The following is a 17,821-nucleotide window of genomic DNA, read 5'->3' on the forward strand; positions in this document are numbered from 1 at the left end:
TCACAATTGTGTTTGGATGTCAGTAGTTCTTTTTCCAGTTTGTGCATTATTCCCACAAATCAACAGAAAGTAGGATCAACAGTTTGAAATCAATGTGTTCGAACAAATGTTCGAACAAATATTCAAACAAATATTCAAACCAATCATTGTCACTGACCTTCGGTCAAGTCGATAAATTACAACTGGCTTGTGGCAGTCAAGCGTTCATGGCGACATTGCTTTTGATTCTTCGATGTCGGATCTATTGGCTAATACGAAACAATCTAGCTTACCCATCTCCTCATTAACATTCTCTTAGTACTAGAATCGTTCAAGGAGTCAACCCGAACAATCCGTTTTGTTATGTGAATGCGGGACCTGATTATTACGTGGTGCAAATACAATAAATTATCCATATTTGCCGCTTGAAACACAGTTATTGCCATATGAACCTAATATTTTGAGGGTTTTGTTCAGATTAAGCACCGATGTGACGAGTTACAGGTCTGTTCCTATCACACTATCCTTCTCATGGACTACAAGCCAATGATGACCAACGTAAATTACCTTACATGATAGTTATTTCAGTGTTCAGCCAGTGGCCAATCATCATTCCAGTCTATTCGCAGCCTAACGCTTAGTCAAACAAACCGAAACCCATGTCGTCGTCAGACTCCTCAGCCTCTTCAGCTGGAGCCTCTTCGGCAGCAGCCTCAGTAGAAGCAGCGGCAGCGGCAGCAGGAGCGGCAGCAGCGTAAGCCTCTGGGTTGGCCAATCTGTCCTTGACAGCCTCAGAACCTTCAAAGGTGTAGTCAGTAGCCACAGACAAGGCCAAGACGTTCTTGTAGTGGTTGATGACGGAGTGGCCGACAGATGGCAAGGTTGGGTAGCCAACAGCCAAGGAGATGGAGGCGATGGTGTTGATGGCAGACACGAAGTGAGCAACCAACTCCTCGTCGGTGATGTCCAAGATGGAGGCTGGGAAAACCTGGCCGTTGTCGTACACCTGCACCACAGTCATACCGTAGGTGAATGGCGAGATGTTCAACAAGTTCAACAAGGAAGCCTCGGATGGACCGACCTTGGTGCCGGCCTCGACAACCTTGACGTCGGAGACAATCTCAATGGTACCTCTGGCAATCTTGGTTGGGACACCCAAAGCCTGGAAGAAAGAGGTCTTACCTGGCTCCATACCGGTGTTACCGGCTGGCACCCAGACGTCCTTTGGAGCAACGGCACCAGCTCTGGCTGGGGCGGCAACAACGTTGGAAGTGACAACTTCTCTGATGGACTTCAAGTCCTTGTTGGTGAAGATGAAACCAACGTTACCTCTGACGAAAGGCAACAACTTCTCGTACTCTGGCAACTCAGTCAAGAAACCTCTGATGGCTCTTCTGACCATGGTGTTCTTACCCATCAACACGGTAGCGTCACCTCTCAAGGCCTTTCTGATTTCGTGCATTTGTTGAGAGGAAACATTGTCGACACCAACAACGAAGATCGACTTGTATTCGGTCAACAATTCCTTCAACTTAGCGAAGTACTTAACTTTGTTCTCGCGAGATCCACCCATTTCGATTTAATTTATTCGTTAGGAGTATTTAATGGTCCTCAAATAAAGATGCAGAAGAAGATTTTTCGTGGCTTGAGTTTTTTTTTCGCACACTGGCCGCTACTGCGTGGCACGTGACACGCACCCACTCAAACCTGGAAAGCCCTAGCCCTATAGCCGCGCACGTGACATAATAAACCACCTCCGTTTCCCACCAGCTAGCCGCTAGCCGTAGCCCTTGTGCTCGTAGTCAGAGCTGACGAACGTGTGCTTGAGGTACGTGCGCCAGAGCCGCTCCAACTTGGTCGTGTACTTTGGGCTTTTCGTCTTTTTCCGTTTCCCCTTCACAGGCTCGCCCAACTTGCGGCCCAACTTGAGCCACTCGGCTGTGGTGAGGTCCTTCATGTTATAGTTCTTGTCGTCTGTGGTATACTCGATCTCGTAGTCAAACTCCTTCTCTCCTGTGTTGACACTGGCCAAGTCTAGGTAGTACTGCACATAACGCTCGGGTGTAAATAGTTGCCGTTCGAAACCTGGGCCCAAGGGCAAGTCTTTGGGCATTTTGGGCGGGAACGTCTTGTCCTTCTTCAAAATCTCCACCTTCTGCTCAAACGCAGCAAATTCATGGTCCAAGTCTGGGCCGGCCGACTCTTGTTCAAGAATCTGGTCAATGCGCGAGAAAAATTGGTCCCACTTGGGCACTTCTCTATAGTAAGCCGTGGCATTTTCTAGCTGGGTGATATTGTATTCCCAGATTCTGATTCCGGGATTGAATGTAGGCACCACACTAGCAGAAACGTGCACGATCGAGTACCGCTCGCCCATGTCGCCGCTCTTGCTTTTCCTCTTAATGTTTGCGTAATACGTTTGTCTGAGTGTTTCCATGTATCTGACTTTGCCATTGGGGATTCCGCCTTCCGTCCAGAAATCGTTTTCTTTGTTGATGTTGCTGGCAAGATCGACGTGGAAGTCGCTGTTGGCAATGCTGTCGTAGACCGAGACATTGTGCATCTGGTACAATTGTTCGAGATCGAGGTCGTCTTCCAAGTCGTCGTCAAGGTCTAACTCGTCATCAAGGTCTAGCTCTTTTGTTTTTTCTTTTGTTTTTTCAAACTCGTCTTTTGCTTGTTCAAACTCCTCGTTGGCCATACTGTGTGTCTCGAATTCGTCCTCGTACTGGAGCCCGAACTTGCCGAATTTCTTGTGGAGCGACTTGTACGCCATTTTCGAGTCCAAAGGAATAAAGTGGTCTATGTTCATGTGGCCGTACAAGCCTCCAATCACCACATCTCTGTACTCGTGAGACCAGGCAATGTACTTGCGAAGACAAGAAATGTCATAGTTTTTGGCGTTGGGCGGAACATGGCCAGTCAACCACACCTTCATGTTGCGTCTTCTCATTTCCTTCAAGACGACGCCTAGCCAAAGGAAAAGCTTATGGCCCGGGTCCTTTTTCCTGTCGCACGAATCCACCAACGGGTTGGACTGGAACAAATAAAGCGTGTTGATGGAAAGAACCGCCAACTGGTTGGGAATCACCTCCTGGAAAAAGTAAACACCGTTGCTGAACGTATGGAATTGCAGCTGGGGCACAAAGGGCCGCCAGATTTTGAAAAACTCTCTTGTTTGAAGCGTTGGCCCCGGCGCAAAAAGATTATGCGGGTACACATCATTGTTGCCCAAAGAAGGAACAGGCAAGTCGCCAAAACGCTCGTGCATCTTATCGGCGATTTTCTGGTTCATTTCCATAATGTCCTTTTCCGTTCTGGGAAACATTCTGTCGTTGTCGTGCCTCATGTTGTCGCCGGTCCACACTATGAAATCGATCTTGTCCTTCAAGTTGTCGTCGATCCAATCGATGGTCTTGTCGACCAATTCCAAAGGCGAGTCGCATCCCAAAATGGCGTCTCCGTACTTGCCTGCGCTTCCTTTCCCCTTGTGGCACATGCGGCTCACATCGGAGCCAACTTTGTAGTACGGGTCGGGATGGAAGTCGGTCACATGCACAAAGCGGCCGTGGATAGTTTTCGTGGTGCCGGTAAGCGAGTCGGTCACACGGACGGATTTTTTAGGCGTCAAGCCCAATTTCTTCAACGATTCTGCTTGGGCCTCCGACATGTCCAAGGTCTCATAGAAAAGGGTGGTTGTTTCCTCTTTGGGAAACGGGACGTGGAGGTAGCATAGCCAAAAGGAAACGGCAACACTGCTTATGATGGTCAACCACACAATCACCAGTCTGCCATTTTTGGACATGCTTTTGGTGGGTCACTTTAAGCTTGGAGTGGATAAAGTATTGGCCAATTAATGAGCGGTCACGTGACTCTCCACCCACCAAAAAAAAAATTTAATTAGTGTCCCATCTGTCCCGGCAGTTTCCCGTCTCTATTCGCAGCTTGTGAAGCTGGAGACTACGGCTTGTTACGAGGCACGTTGGCTGGATTTTCTCTGCAGGACAGAGATGGTGCCATATAATTGCCTAAACGGGAGACCCAGGTCAGGTTCGAAGGAGAGCCATATTAGCGTGCCGCAGGCTTTAGTTCAGACGTTGGGTTTCCTAATTGGGAGCGCGCAGAAGGCAAAAAAAAAAAAAAAAAAAGCGAGCGAACCAAAAAAGCGAGCCAAAAAAAGCGCCAAAAAAAAAAAAAAAACGAGCACAAGAAGACTAAAAAGTCTAGAAAATAAACTTCTGAGGCACCACCCAAGGCTATTAATAACAACGGCCCATGGTACTCGAGCCGTCCAACCCGGCGCATTTTTGCCTTTGCGCCGACTCTTCCACTGCCCCATTGCTTTTTTCCATTCTTCTTTTGTTTTTATTATTTGCGTGTCTCTTTTCTGTCCACTCCAATGCACGTACTTAAGTCAAACAAGCATATGGGCCTTCCTGCCTAAACAGGAAAGCAAATCGCGGAACACGTTAAAGTGGTTTTAGCGCGAAGTAAATAAATGTTCCATGAGTCCAGTTGGCCCAAGAAGGCGTGGCCACGGCCAAATCAACAGACCAGCTGGTCCTGCCAAAGTCATTGTCCACAAATCTGCTTTTTTTTTTTCCCCCCCTTTTTTTTTCCATCTTCTCTGCTCCTTTTTTTATGGCCCTTTTTTTCATGGTTCCTTGTACCTGTTCGCGTAGTCGCGATACCCTGGCGACTCGCGCCAATGTAAACAAAAAAGAAAAACAGAGGATAATTACGTGCATGGTGTCTGCAGGAGGCCCTTTCGACAGCGTGATTTGCTATATAAGCAAAGCGGTTTCTTGATCCACACCATCTTTCCTTTTCTTGCAGTCGTCTTTCTTGCTCGACTTCTTTGCTTTTTTTTGGTCGCTCCTTTAGCCGTTGCTTCTTCCAGCATCTGTCGTTTCTTTCCGTCCTACAATCTTTAGTCTTTAGTCTTTGTCTTTTGTCTTTCATTTTTCATCTGTCTTTCCATTCCTTTGTCCCTCCTTATGCTTGTCACAACCCCCGAAAGACAACGGTCTGCCGCTCCGCATTTGGCCTCGCGCCCCAAGGGCCTGCCTCGCACCTTTCTGCTCCCTCCGTTGTCGTCCATTTTGGCGTCCGAGACGCCGTTCAAGCCGCAATTGCCGTCCATCGCCACGTTTGCAACGCCGCAGACCCCACGCTACGTTTTGCCGCCAGCGTCAGACCCCCGTGCGTTTGTCACGCCGCTCCCAGCCAGTGCCCGGCCCCACATCTCTGTCAGCGTGCCTGCCGCAGACCCAAAACAGCCCAAGTTGGTGCTGTCGCCCACAGACAAGGACTCCGACGCAGACACCTCCATGAACGACTCCATGGTGCGCTTGTCCTCCAAAAGAAAACACTCGACCACGTCGCCCACGCGAGACTTTGCCTTCATTTCTCATTCGCCCGCCACATATCCCTCGCAGGAACCTTCCATTGACAATGCATCGTTGGCGCGCCGCAAAAGAAGAAGAACGTCGCCGCATGAGTTGGCCATCTTGAACCAGGAGTTCCAGGCCGGCTCAACGCCCAACAAGACCAGGCGCATCGAAATCGCCAAAAAGGTCAGCATGACCGAAAAGGCCATCCAGATCTGGTTCCAAAACAAAAGACAGTCTCTCCGCAGGCTCCGTGCAGCAGACAAGGAAGTCACAGAGCTTCCGCCTACGCCGGACCTGTCTGCCGACCACGTGGCTACTTCTACCGTTCTTGAGCTTACTCCTCATAAACCAGGCTTGGTCAAGTCTCACTCGCAGAATTTCGCCGTCAGCCCTGCCATGGCGCAGCTGTCGCCCATCCGCTCGTTGTCTGTGTCCAATTTGACCCACATGGACCCTGCGAACAAGGCTAAGGACTCTCTTCTCACCAAAATGCTAGCGGCAGACGAAAGCGGCTCCAAGGCGCAACTGAGCCTCGTTCTAAATTTGACAAAGAAAAAACAGCCCGAGTTTGCCCGCCAGTCTCCTGCCGTGTCAACACAGGTGATGACTTTCCGTTTGGCTCCGTCAAAGGAACGCAAGCCGCTTGCCCCGCTTGACCACAATAAAAACAGTAACTGCAAGAGCACCAAGGAGCTGCAATGCGTGCAAAACTTGCTTTCGTTGAAAAGCGCCAGCTACTAAATATCCAGCATTATTAATGAATGACGACTTATACTTGTTGTAGACAAGACGAATACATCTCAATTTATTAGGCACTAACTTTCACGGAAAAATTCTAAGCCTATCTTACGGTGCAGAAACTTACATGTTACTGTGACATCTGCCTTGAACATCTCTCTTGCGAAGGGAAGTGTGATTTACTGGCAACTTTCATGTCGTTAGATCATTAAAAGAGCAAAAAAAATTGAAAGAGAATCTCACTCATATCGCAAGTTGAAGTGTTCACTGCTTGATTTTCATTGCGGTGAGAAACTTGGTCTACAAAAGCTTTGGATCAAAGTGAAATGAAAAAGGATTGAGGAGCAGTACTCCAATTCGTTATGATGCATTTTCATGTAGATCCAATTAGTCTGCGGCGATTGGTAAAATTGCTCAGCTTCGACCGGTTACATTTATCAGTTCTCTGTTCTTTAGATTGCTTCAACGCTCCTTCAATGTTTCTTCCCATCATCAGATCAACTTTCCTTTGAAGTGTTTCTTTTCATTGCGGTCATCAGCACTCTTCAAATGTTTCTTCTCATACAAGATTACATCATCTCTATCGTAATTTCTTTTCTGTCACTGCATTGTAGTATACATCCTAATTAACAGCCTGGGCCTGGGCCTTGACTCTCTCGGTTCTCTCAGCATCAAACTCAAAGTCGTAGTACGACTTGTCAAAGTAGTGCACTCTGATGAAACCATCTTCTCCTCCAGAAACATAGCCAGTTCCGTCTGGGTGGATGGCCACGGTGTTCAAAGGACCGAAATGACCCTTGACACGGCCAATCTCGTCGACAAAGATCTTGTGGTAGAATCTGGCCTCGAACTTACCTTGCGACTCGGCAGTGGTGGTGACATTCCTGGCCTCCTGACCTCCGCCCAAAACGACAAAGTTCTTCTTTGGTGTGATGGCAGCAGTGTTCATTGGCGCATCGGCCTTGTACACCTTTAATATTTCAAACGTGTCCACGTCGATCAACGTGGCGTTCTTGTCTTTGGATGCTGTGATGAAGTACAGTCTGTCCTCGGGAGCAAACTGGATATCGGTGATGGAAATGACCTTCTCCTCGTTGTGGATACCGTGCGCCTGCACCGTCTGGAGAAACTCGCCCAGAACACCGTCGTACTTGCTCACGTAGCCGTCCTCGTGGCCTGCAATGATGTACTTGCCCTCGGCAGACCAGCCGGCAATCGTGACTTTGGTGGCGTCGGGCCGGGTCTCGATCACAAGACTGGGCTCGCTCTTTTGCGCCGTGATGTCGTCGTAATTTATGTCGTACACGGAAATGGCACCTTTGCTGCCCATCACCTTGTCTGTCACTGCCAACAACTTGGTGTTGTCGGGCGAAAACGCCACTCTTCTCACGGGAGACGCCGTTTCCCACTTGTAAACACACTCGCCGGTCTCGGCCTTCCACAAACGGATCGTGAGATCAGCGCTTCCTGTTGCACACAAAAGCGTTTTCAGGTCCACGTCGATCGACCAGATGGTACCTTGGTGACCTTCCAAAGTGCCTAATCTTTCTCCGTTGGACGAGTACCATACAGAGGCGGAGGAGTCTTTGGCCACAGAGAAAAGGAGGTCGCCCTCTCTGTTGAATTTGACTTGCGTCAACGAACGCTCGTGTCCCATCAACTTAATCGGTCTCATTGTGGGTGGGTGATGATCTGGTTTGGGCTTGTCTTCTCAAAAAAACTTTTCAGGTGGATGTGTGTCGTGTGCGCACCAATATTTTGCAGTCTGGCTACGAAGGCCCCAGGTTAAAGGGTGCTGGCAGAAGGGTGTGAAAAAGAAGAGGAGGAATACAAGATCCTTTCAATTTAGCCGTGATTTCTTTCTACTTTGGGTTGACTTTGCGAGCCAGTGCGAAATGTCGAAGCTGATTTCGCATTTTGTGAATTCGCATCCTTGTATCAGTCTCCAGACAATACGTACTTAATATAATTTATCCCAGGAGCAATAACATTTCGTTTTTTTTTTTCTTTTCTTTTCTTTTTCTTCTTCCTTAATTTTCGTTTCAAGTACCATAGTCTTCTCTCACTTTCTCTTCAATAAGTAGACATTTTCTGATGGATATGTCAAGAAATGGAGCTTGGAGGGTTGAAACTGAATGAATTTTCGTAGTTAGAGACAAGTTGAGGAGCTCTGTTTTTTTATCACATTTTTTTTCCCCTGTCCTTGCGTTGATTGCATTCCTTTCCATGCTCTACCCAAAGTTTCACGGTTCATGCTCATTTCTGTATTCTGATGTAATGGTTAGTAAGATTTTTCGAGTTATCTGTTCCTAATCGATTAGTTACTTGAATGATAGCAGCCTTAATTAATTTGCTTCTCCATTTGACAATTCAAAGGATAACATAAATCGATTGAGACTGGCGAGATTTATGTACTTCTTGTACTTGTCTACTCAATCGTATCGTAGAGTGCGTTTTTATTGATGACGGGTAATTGATACTATATCTTTCTTCTCTTTATCTTTCTTCATGCCAACTTATCTTTCTTATCTATTCCCCATACCAATGAGTAAAAATCAAAAATTCATGAGTAATACTCCCAATCCAAAGAACTCGGCTCACTTATCTTGTGACGAATGGGGCAAGTGAAGTATACCAGGCCAATCCCTCCAGTTTTACTCTTTAATCTCCAAATTTCTTTATATTTTATACGTGTTTTTTTTTTTTTTTTCTCTCTTTTTCTCTTTTTCTATTTCTTTCTTTTCTGTATCTTTTCTGTTTGTCCTAGCAGACGTGTTCGACTTCAGCCGCCACCCCATCGTGGTCTCCGTAATCCAACTTCAACTTGCGGTTGAACAACTCAAGCAACCACTCAAAACACAATTTAGTAACTGCCGGGTCGTATCTATCCTTCGAGGACTCGTCCCGGATAAAAGCGTGCTGGGCGTCATTCACTTCGATGAAAGTAAGCTGAACATTGTTCTTTCTCAATGTGGCTCTAATCAAGTCCCGGCCTTCCAAAGGCACGTGGGTGTCCTTGTCTCCGAAGACCATCACCAATTCGCCCTTGATTTCGCCGCTTCTTTTCAAGGAGTCGTCGTTCTTTCCCTTGCCTAGAGCGTGGATGTGGATGTCGGTAGCGAAAAAGCAAAAAGCGGCTGATACCCTTGGGTCCAAAGCAGCTCTAAAGGCCAAATGTCCACCCAAACACATTCCTGTGGCGCCAATTTTGCCTGTGCAAGTGGGCAAGCTTCTCAAGTAGTCCACACACAAGGCATTGTCCTCGTCATAAGACCGAAGCTCCTTTTCGATCTTGTAGCGGTTACCTTTGTCTGTGCCCTCAGCATCGTAGGCCAAAGGCTCAGGGGACTCGAAGTTATGGTAAATAGAGGGCGCAGCAACAATAAAGCCTTGGCCGGCAATGTCTTTGGCAAATCTGGCCACCGGTCCTGTCACCTGGTAGATTTCCGAATAGGCAATAACGGCAGGGAACTTGGCCTTGGGATAATTTGGAACCACAGGGTGGAAAACAAATATTCTCATGGTCGTGCCATACGACGTCTTGACATCGTGGTAGCTTTCTTTGATCAACATTGGAGCGACAAGTGTTTTGGGGAGAAAAAACTGGAGGAGTGGGGAAAAGTGTCTCGTATAATTTTAGTGAGCTCAGGTGAGACATGCCTCTATATAGAAGATTGATGCAGAAGAATGTCAACGGGAGACTTAAGGTAGACGAAGAAGAGAAGTAAGATTGGCCTGTAATGTGGCCAAATGGCCATAGATGCATGATCTATGGCAAAGTTAAGAGGAGGTAAGAAGAGGCTTTAAAAGACATTTTCCAGGTGATCGTCAAACGTTTATTTCTACAAAATCGGCAATAACCAGCCAGCCAATTGGATTTCCTGCTTATTTCATGGCGGCCTTTCTGGCATCCGCTAGCTTGCTTAGTATTGGTTTCTACATCTACACTATGTTAACATACCTTCAGCTTGTTTCTTTCTCATGCGATCGGCGTCGGTCTCCATTCGTTTTTTCGGGTCGCCGGTCTTCTTCTGGCCCTTTGCCGCCTCCTGCTGCTTCTTCATGTTCTTGGCACGTGCCAACTCTCTTTGGTTTCCTCTTGCCATGGGAATCGGTGAAGAAGAAAAGAAAAGTTGTGATCGCGGACCCCACGGACCTATAACCTCTGGTCACGTGGCACTCCAACTTCCATATCCTTCTTTAGTGACGAAACCAAGATGTATAGATTTGGTCGATGTAGTCTAAGAAACTACAATGTATAGATTTGGTCGATGTAGCAAGCGAATCAGAATCGGATTCTGGTTTGTGTGGTTCAACGAAACAGGAAGTCATACCGATTCGAGAAACCTTCAGAAATGAATGAACACTTTTGCAGTAGAGTGTATGTTTGCCAAGAGACCTTCAATATCAGGCTAGTACTAGCTCAATTCCTTCAACTAGACTCAATTTACGGCTTTTTTAGAAATCTTATAGTAATGAGGAGAATATATTGCAAAATGTGACAGTCAAGTCTATAAAATCCCTATCAAACCAGGAATTGTTCATTGTACATGATGAACTTGCTAATCGCTGAAATTAGCAAAAACTGGAAATCTTCAAATTTAGCTGTTTGAAGCGTCTATTACTGAATGCGGCGATTAATTCCAGTTATTTGAGCCTGAATTATCTCATTACTCAGACATTAATCAAACATAGTGCTCTGGTTAGTGTTAGGTTCGGAATATAAGCGGTAGTGTATATTCAGTGTGTGAACTTCTTGGTTCCTGGCTTCCAACTACAATGGGAAGCCAGTATTCTTATAGACGTAGTAAATAGGGGTATGAGGCTTATCTCATACGGCGAAGCTTATCAGTAATGGGGCCAGAGAAGGGCGTGGCTTATCTGGTAGGTACCATAACCGGAAGTTGGGATACCCCCAGGTTCCCCGGTATGGTTGACCTAACAGTTAGTAGAGTAGTCGTATTAACAATAATTGCTCTCTTCTCTATAGAATACCTCCAACATGCAGACTTCTATTTCGCCTCCTCCAACTCGAAAACTAAAGCCTTGTCAACCTTTGGATCATATGGCTTCAACAAAAACTTGGAGAACTTCTTCAAGTTGTTGACACCACGAATCTCACTGCCGAGCAAAGGCATTTTCACCAAGTGGTAGTCTTCGTACAACTCACCCATCTGGTCCAAGTACTTTTTCTGCATTTTCCACCGGGACTGGCACCGCTTGCAGTCGTCCTCTTCGGCAAAAAGCAACTGGTTGACCACAATGGAGTTGACATCCATGTTGTAGCTCATCAATTCCTGGATCATACGTTCCGTTTCGTAAAGAGACAAGAACTCGGAAATGCACACGCAAATGAACGTGGTCATGTCTGGGTTGGTAAACTGCTCGTTGACTTCGCTGACGCTTTTCTGGATCTCGTTCATTTTCGAGAAGATATCTTGCTGCTGGTTTGCACCACCGCCCAACATGTTCAACATGGGGCCGAATTTTCCCGACAAGTCCTTGAACTTGGCCAACAATTTCTCCAACGTGGCAGGCAACTGCAAGAAGCGCAAAGTGTGGCCTGTGGGTGCCGTGTCAAAGATAATGGTCTTGTACTGGATGGCGTTGGATTCGGACCCGTCGTCGGCGGCCTTCTGGTTCTTGATGTGCTTCAAAACCTCCATAAACGACAACGCCTCGTCGATACCGGGAATGGAGCCTGTCATGTCCGACATCATGCTCTTCAAAGGATCGTTGGGATCGTTGTTGTATTGTTGGGCCTGGGTCTGCAAGTCGGACATGGCTGCATCCGGGTCGATTTCCATACACGAAAGGTTGGACAAGCCTTCGACCTTGCGGGCGTCTTTGCCAAACTTCTGGCAGAAAGCATCCGACAAGTTATGGGCTGGATCGGTGGAAATGAGCAAAAACTCATCATTTGGGTACGCCAACGCCAACTGGACGGCAACAGAAGACGACGTTGTGGTTTTGCCCACGCCACCTTTTCCGCCCACGAAAATCCATTTTAACGAATCTTGGTGGATGATCGACTCGAGAGTAGGCTCTAATTCAAAGTCCATAGTGCTGTTTGGGAGAAGTTGCTGAGGTGGAGAAGATGAAAGTTCGCGCGCTTCTAGGTCCTTCCACTTTGGTGACTTTACACGAAATGGAGAAAGAGGCGGATGGTCGGTCAGAGTAGATAAGATCAAGGAATGGCGTTTTCGGGAAGGGAAAGAAGTTAGAGGATGAGGTTTGAGTATTTTAAATTTTATGAATTATTATGAATTGATATGAAGACACTGAATTATTATGAATTGATGAAGACACTGAATTATTAGGCATGGTATGGACTATGCTCGATTTACCTATTTCGACCTATTGTGACGAGTAAAGAAAATCATGAATTATATACTCAAAACTTGTTAGATAAAGAAACTGATCTTGCAAGCTGATCTAGCCATCCTAGTCATTTTGACGGATTGGGGTGTCTATATACTTGTGCATATCAGAGCTAGGATAGTCAGGCTGCTCAGTTTGACAGATCACATACCATGCAGCTTCATGCTATAGCCAAAAAAATCAAGGTTCATCTTTTACTCTGGCCACACTCCAGTTTCTTTGATTGTTGATTCTTTTTGATACAAGACCATTCTATTTGTTCTATAGATAACGGTGAGTCTAGCGGCCTGAGGAAGTCTAATGAGTGACAGAATGGCTTCATTCAATATGATCACTCATCAACTCAAAACAGCAACCAAGTATAGGCATGCCTTATGTGCTAAAGATCAGAAATATTACTGTAAAAGTTTTATTGTACGAGCAATCGTAGCTTAGATTCACATATATCAATTGAGACGTAATTGGAAATAAGGTCTCTAGCAGAGTGGCTTCTTGTGCCTATTCACAATATCTATAGGCAAAGCACAGTTACTTAGGAAACAAGAAATGCTTGTCTCTTTCATTTGTGCAATGCAAACTTAAATTTTTCTTTAGGCTGGCCCCTAGTAGAGTACTTACACTAAAATGTTAACGATGCATTTTTATTCAAACAGTTACCGTTTCCGCAAACATGTAATAATAGATCTAGCACGACTTTTCTATCTCCTCCTTTCTTTCACCTGTTAATTACTTCGACCAAGTTACCCAAGCGGTCTTTTGCCTGGTCCAGGTCCCAGTCACAGATCCCAGGAACAAATGTCTGGCTTACGCAAGAAAGAAAAGGAGCCTGGGAAGTAAAAACCTCCAGGGTCGAATTTCGCCAATCAAACCTGAAAATTGGATTTTTCCTTCTCAAATCAACCGCCCAGAGACGGTCCCGTACAATTGCTTTCATTGTGGAAACCGAAAGAACAGGTCGGGTGAACGTTGAATTGAAATTGCACAGGTGATCGAGAGAAATCATCTTTGAGTTGGTGAATTCGCTAGATGTTCCGTACAGAGCCAGAAGCCATGGAGTTGACCATGCTATGCCGTACGAAGAGCTGCCGGTTCGTCCGTAGAAGATCGAAAGAGCAATCTCTGTAATTCCGCTTGTGTTTTTGCCAGGCAAGCTTACACAAGATGCCAAGGGAAATCTGAAATCAGACGTATCCTCGGTGGTGTTAATGGCGACTTCAGTAAAGAAATACTTTCGGCAGCCTTTCTTACCGGCAATACAAGGCTTGTATTTTTGTGGAACGCCTTGTAATTTATCTGCGTAAAGATCTTCATTATGCTGAGCAGGGTAGAGAACCGTCTGTTCTTTTTCACACACAAGAACAACATTTGGATAGTCACTCACCAAGTTCACAAGCTGTTTTCTGCTTATTTTGCCACATTCGGCGGCCTTGAATCGAGTCGCCGGAATTGGCTTTTCACTCAAGTATATTTGCTGCGATACCTGGGATTCGGGATTACGTTCTTTTCTGACGAAACTGAAATCGTGTGCCCACGAAAGCTGCAAGAGCAAAAGGAAGCAAAGGAAATGCATTTGCCTTACTGGCTTTTATCTTTTTCTCCCATTTTTTCTCTTTATCTACTTTGATGGTATGTTTCTGGTCGGCCATACCGAAACCTTTTCGTCGGGCAGTATGAAAAAAGGCTAAACCTTTCTAGAAACTAAAATATATTTATTACTTTTATCTAGAATCTCCAATTTTTTACGTATTGGCGGCGGCTTGACGGCTATGTTCAATAACCCTGTCTTGGTTTACCACCATTATTATTGTTTCATCAAGTCCGATATAGTGTAACGGCTATCACGGTTCGCTTTCACCGAGCAGACCCGGGTTCGACTCCCGGTATCGGAGGTTTTCTTTTGCAATTGAAACGGCTGAACCACGTGTGGCAACCAAAAAAAATATAGCGCATATCGTGTCACAGCTAATGTCTCAAAAGAAATTTGACTGTTTGACACATTACAGTTTTGACGGTGAGACATTTATTTTTCGTCCGTTTCCTGTGCTTTCTTCTTGCTTTCATGACACTTTAGGCACTGGTTTATTGCCGTTGCAAAGAAAACAAAAACACATACAAAACCCTCCCGGTTGCTATTGTTTCTTATCGCTCTTGCAGAGCTCATCGCAAACATTTTTTAGTATGAAACAATGAAGTTTGCCAAAGTTCTCCAGCAAACATTAGTGGAAGAAAATCTTCCCGAGACGTGGGTGGAGGCAGCCATCCAATACAAGATGTTGAAAAAATACATCAGTAAAGTTGTGGAGGAGTTGCAGTTTGTGGGCTTGACCAATACGGATTTGAAGCTTTTGCTTCAGAACGAAGACCAAAAGAAAACAGTGGAATTGGACAGAGAGGAGGCCAGCCCGACAAATCCCATCATGGCAAAATACATGTTGACCAAATCCCGTGGCTCCAACAGAATTGTGCCTTACTTAAAGATTGTGCTTAATGACACCGATAAGCAAAGTTACACCCAGGACCATATCCAGGAACTAGCGCAGGAAATCCGGGAGAAAGTGGAGAAGGCCATGTCCACAGATGACGAGGACCAGCACGTGATGGAGATTCGGGAGCAAGAAGATGGCCTAGTGCTATCTCCCACTCATTCTCGAAATAATGAAGAGTTGGTGAAGGTCCAAAACAATAATGAAATAGTCATCATGCTCAAGTCGGACCTGAAGTTTTTCCGCATGCTTAACGCCGAGTTGGCTAACCTCGACGAGATCCGCCAAAGCGAAGAAAAGACCCTTATCACCGAGGTGGAGCAGATTGGCGAGATTGTGCATCTGCTCACACAAAAGCGGGCTGATTTGTACAAATGGCGCGAGCTTTTCCGGATTTACCTTGACTCGGAGGTGTTTTTCCGTTATAACGAGACATCGAGGCTGCAGTTGGAACGGAGCTCGGATCAGATTAAGCGCAACTTGCAAGAATTTACTGACAGGGTGCAAAAGACGGACATTTTGGATACGTTCAAGCAAAAGAAATCACTTGTAGCATACCACCAATTTGTGAAAACAAATGAGCGGTTGCTCAAGATCATGCAGTTTCAGTCCATCAACACAACGGCGTTGCGGAAGATTTTGAAGAAGTTCGACAAGCGGACATCGTTGAACATTTCCACAAAGTTTCCCGATCTCATTTCTCAGGACCATATATTCATCACCGGGTCTTCTTTGGCACAGTCCATTTGCTTTCTTATGCAACACCGCCTTCTCACTCTTGTTCCACAACTTGAGGACTATCTGTGTCCAATCTGCATGTCGATTGCGTATAAGCCCATTCGTTTAGAGTGTGGCCACATTTTTTGCGTGCGATGTTTGGTGAAGATGAAGAAGAGAGGAAAGACGGATTGCCCGCTCTGTCGGTGTCAAGAAGCAATCTTGAAGGCCGATTCGAGCAATTTGGATTTAGAGATTATGGATTTGATCCAGCGCTTTTTCCCAATGGAGGTCAAGGAGAAAATGAAGGAGATAAAGGACGAAAAGTACAAAGAAGTGGTTGGAGAGCACAAGAACTGTGTGATTATGTAATGTTGAAGTAGTAATTGGTAATGTGGTCATTATTGATCAAACTTTGTAGAAGCTACACTTAATTTGTAGAAGCTACACTTTAATGATACAAGTAAGAAAACATGAATTATGCCGTTTTCTAATTTCAATATTTTTTTGTAATTTTGGTGTGCCTCTTGTTCTGTATCTATCGCACTCCATATTACCATTTTCAATCACCATGCAAATAGATAAAAACACAAAATACGATCGGCAAATCAGACTTTGGGCCACCACGGGGCAAAGCCGGCTTGAAAAATCTCATGTCTGTGTGATCGGAGCCACTGCAACCGGATCAGAAATCCTCAAAAACCTCGTTCTTCCCGGAATTGGGACGTTCACCATCATAGATAGCGCCATCGTGGCCGAAGATGATCTCAGCGGCAATTTCTTTTTGCAAGACGACGACTTGGGCTCCGAGATTGCTCCTGCAATGTGCAAAAGCCTTTTGGATCTCAACTCGGACGTCAATGGACACGCCGTCACCCAGCCTATAAGTGACTTGTTGGGAGCTCCAGACTTTTGGGACCAGTTTGCAGCAGTGGTTCTCACTAAGAGGCTAGACCCGCAGGTCTACCTCGGCTTGAAGCACAAGCTATGGGAGAAAAACGTTCCGCTTTTGAGCGTGGCCACTGCCGGTTTTTATGGCATGCTCCACATTATCAGCAGAGAAACCACCATTGTCGAGACGCACGATCCGTCCAAAGTTTTCGACCTACGCATTGACTGTCCATGGCCGGAACTCCAAGAGTATGCTGACTCCTTTGTTCTAGAAGAGTTGGACTCCACCGAACATGCACACGTGCCATATATAGTCATTTTCATCAAAGCCCTACAGCGGTGGAAAGCAGACCACAATGATCTTCCACCGCAGAACTATGCCGAAAAGAAAGAGTTTCGATCTGCCTATGTGGAGAGTATGGCACGCAATCTTGCCACTGAGACAAACTTTCTTGAAGCATCGCAATCGATCCATCGGGCATTGCAGGTTACCAGAATTCCGGAAGCGGTAAAGCAACTATTCAATGCTCCGGAACTCCAAACTTTATCTTCGTCTACCTCGCTTTTTTGGCTTTTTGTGGCGGCATTGAAGGAATTTGTGGCCAGAAACGATAACAAATTGCCCCTACCAGGAAATCTTCCGGACATGACATCAAAGACCTCCAACTACATCAGGTTACAGAACATCTACCGGAAAAAGGCCGCTGTTGACCAGCAAGCGTTTTCTGAAGCACTTTCAGGTATTTTTCACCAAGTCGGTCTACATGAAAAGGACTTGAACCAAGACATGATTGCATCCTTCTGCAAGAACAGCGCCTTTCTCTATGTGTCGAAGGGTAGTCTTCTTCAGTATTCCGAGCCACTCTTGAATGAGTTGAGGTCCTTATGTGAAAAGGAATGTGAAAACAATACGTTGGCGATATATTTTGGTATACTTGCTTTACACGATTTGTTAGACCACGGAGCTATCAACGACTTCGACTCTTATGTCCAACATTTTAGCCAATTGTTTCTACTTTCATCATCTATTTCACTGGGCGTTTTGAAAATCTTAAAGGAGCTTTTCGTCCATTATACCACTAACTACCATAATATCTGCAGCCTTATGGGTGGTATTGGTTCTCAAGAGGTTTTGAAGATTGTAACTCAGCAGTATATCCCTCTCGATAACTTGTATGTTTTCGACGGCGTCAAATCTATCAGCGATAAATGGAAAATCTGATGAGGTACCCGCGTTTC

At 45.7% G+C, this 17,821-nt stretch overlaps 9 protein-coding genes and 1 non-coding gene across 10 annotated transcripts; 4 read left to right on the forward strand and 6 right to left on the reverse strand. All coding sequences in view use genetic code 12, as the record gives it.

Moving 5' to 3' along the window:
• Positions 1-616: 616 nt before the first annotated feature.
• RPP0 (60S ribosomal protein uL10) lies at positions 617-1,552 on the reverse strand (the record flags this gene model as incomplete). Its single annotated transcript, XM_002615345.2, has 1 exon — positions 617-1,552. The coding sequence occupies one exon, from the start codon at positions 1,550-1,552 to the stop codon at positions 617-619; it is 936 nt and encodes a 311-aa protein (XP_002615391.1).
• A 204-nt stretch (positions 1,553-1,756) lies between these two features.
• PHM5 (endopolyphosphatase) lies at positions 1,757-3,784 on the reverse strand (the record flags this gene model as incomplete). The annotated part of the gene is made up of 1 exon (XM_002615344.2): positions 1,757-3,784. One exon carries the CDS (start codon positions 3,782-3,784, stop codon positions 1,757-1,759), a length of 2,028 nt encoding a protein of 675 aa, XP_002615390.2.
• A 1,192-nt stretch (positions 3,785-4,976) lies between these two features.
• Positions 4,977-6,113, forward strand: YOX1 (Yox1p; the record flags this gene model as incomplete). Its single annotated transcript, XM_002615343.2, has 1 exon — positions 4,977-6,113. The coding sequence occupies one exon, from the start codon at positions 4,977-4,979 to the stop codon at positions 6,111-6,113; it is 1,137 nt and encodes a 378-aa protein (XP_002615389.2).
• Positions 6,114-6,732: 619 nt separating this feature from the next.
• TIF34 (translation initiation factor eIF3 subunit i) lies at positions 6,733-7,785 on the reverse strand (the record flags this gene model as incomplete). The annotated part of the gene is made up of 1 exon (XM_002615342.2): positions 6,733-7,785. The coding sequence occupies one exon, from the start codon at positions 7,783-7,785 to the stop codon at positions 6,733-6,735; it is 1,053 nt and encodes a 350-aa protein (XP_002615388.1).
• A 1,088-nt stretch (positions 7,786-8,873) lies between these two features.
• FOB63_003531 (carboxymethylenebutenolidase) lies at positions 8,874-9,683 on the reverse strand (the record flags this gene model as incomplete). Its single annotated transcript, XM_002615341.2, has 1 exon — positions 8,874-9,683. The coding sequence occupies one exon, from the start codon at positions 9,681-9,683 to the stop codon at positions 8,874-8,876; it is 810 nt and encodes a 269-aa protein (XP_002615387.2).
• A 1,439-nt stretch (positions 9,684-11,122) lies between these two features.
• On the reverse strand, positions 11,123-12,172 carry FOB63_003532 (guanine nucleotide exchange factor; the record flags this gene model as incomplete). The annotated part of the gene is made up of 1 exon (XM_002615340.2): positions 11,123-12,172. One exon carries the CDS (start codon positions 12,170-12,172, stop codon positions 11,123-11,125), a length of 1,050 nt encoding a protein of 349 aa, XP_002615386.2.
• A 1,034-nt stretch (positions 12,173-13,206) lies between these two features.
• On the reverse strand, positions 13,207-14,061 carry FOB63_003533 (uncharacterized protein; the record flags this gene model as incomplete). Its single annotated transcript, XM_002615338.2, has 1 exon — positions 13,207-14,061. One exon carries the CDS (start codon positions 14,059-14,061, stop codon positions 13,207-13,209), a length of 855 nt encoding a protein of 284 aa, XP_002615384.2.
• Positions 14,062-14,308: 247 nt separating this feature from the next.
• Positions 14,309-14,380, forward strand: FOB63_005598. The gene has a single exon. It is a non-coding gene; the product is annotated as a tRNA-Glu (tRNA).
• A 297-nt stretch (positions 14,381-14,677) lies between these two features.
• Positions 14,678-16,063, forward strand: TRY3 (Try3p; the record flags this gene model as incomplete). Its single annotated transcript, XM_002615337.2, has 1 exon — positions 14,678-16,063. The coding sequence occupies one exon, from the start codon at positions 14,678-14,680 to the stop codon at positions 16,061-16,063; it is 1,386 nt and encodes a 461-aa protein (XP_002615383.2).
• Positions 16,064-16,145: 82 nt separating this feature from the next.
• FOB63_003535 (uncharacterized protein) lies at positions 16,146-17,804 on the forward strand (the record flags this gene model as incomplete). Its single annotated transcript, XM_002615336.2, has 1 exon — positions 16,146-17,804. The coding sequence occupies one exon, from the start codon at positions 16,146-16,148 to the stop codon at positions 17,802-17,804; it is 1,659 nt and encodes a 552-aa protein (XP_002615382.2).
• Between the last annotated feature and the right edge of the window lie 17 nt (positions 17,805-17,821).

The sequence above is a fragment of the Clavispora lusitaniae genome, assembly GCF_014636115.1.
Source record: "Clavispora lusitaniae strain FDAARGOS_655 chromosome Unknown tig00000105_pilon, whole genome shotgun sequence".
NCBI classification, from domain to species: Eukaryota; Fungi; Ascomycota; class Pichiomycetes; order Serinales; family Metschnikowiaceae; genus Clavispora; species Clavispora lusitaniae.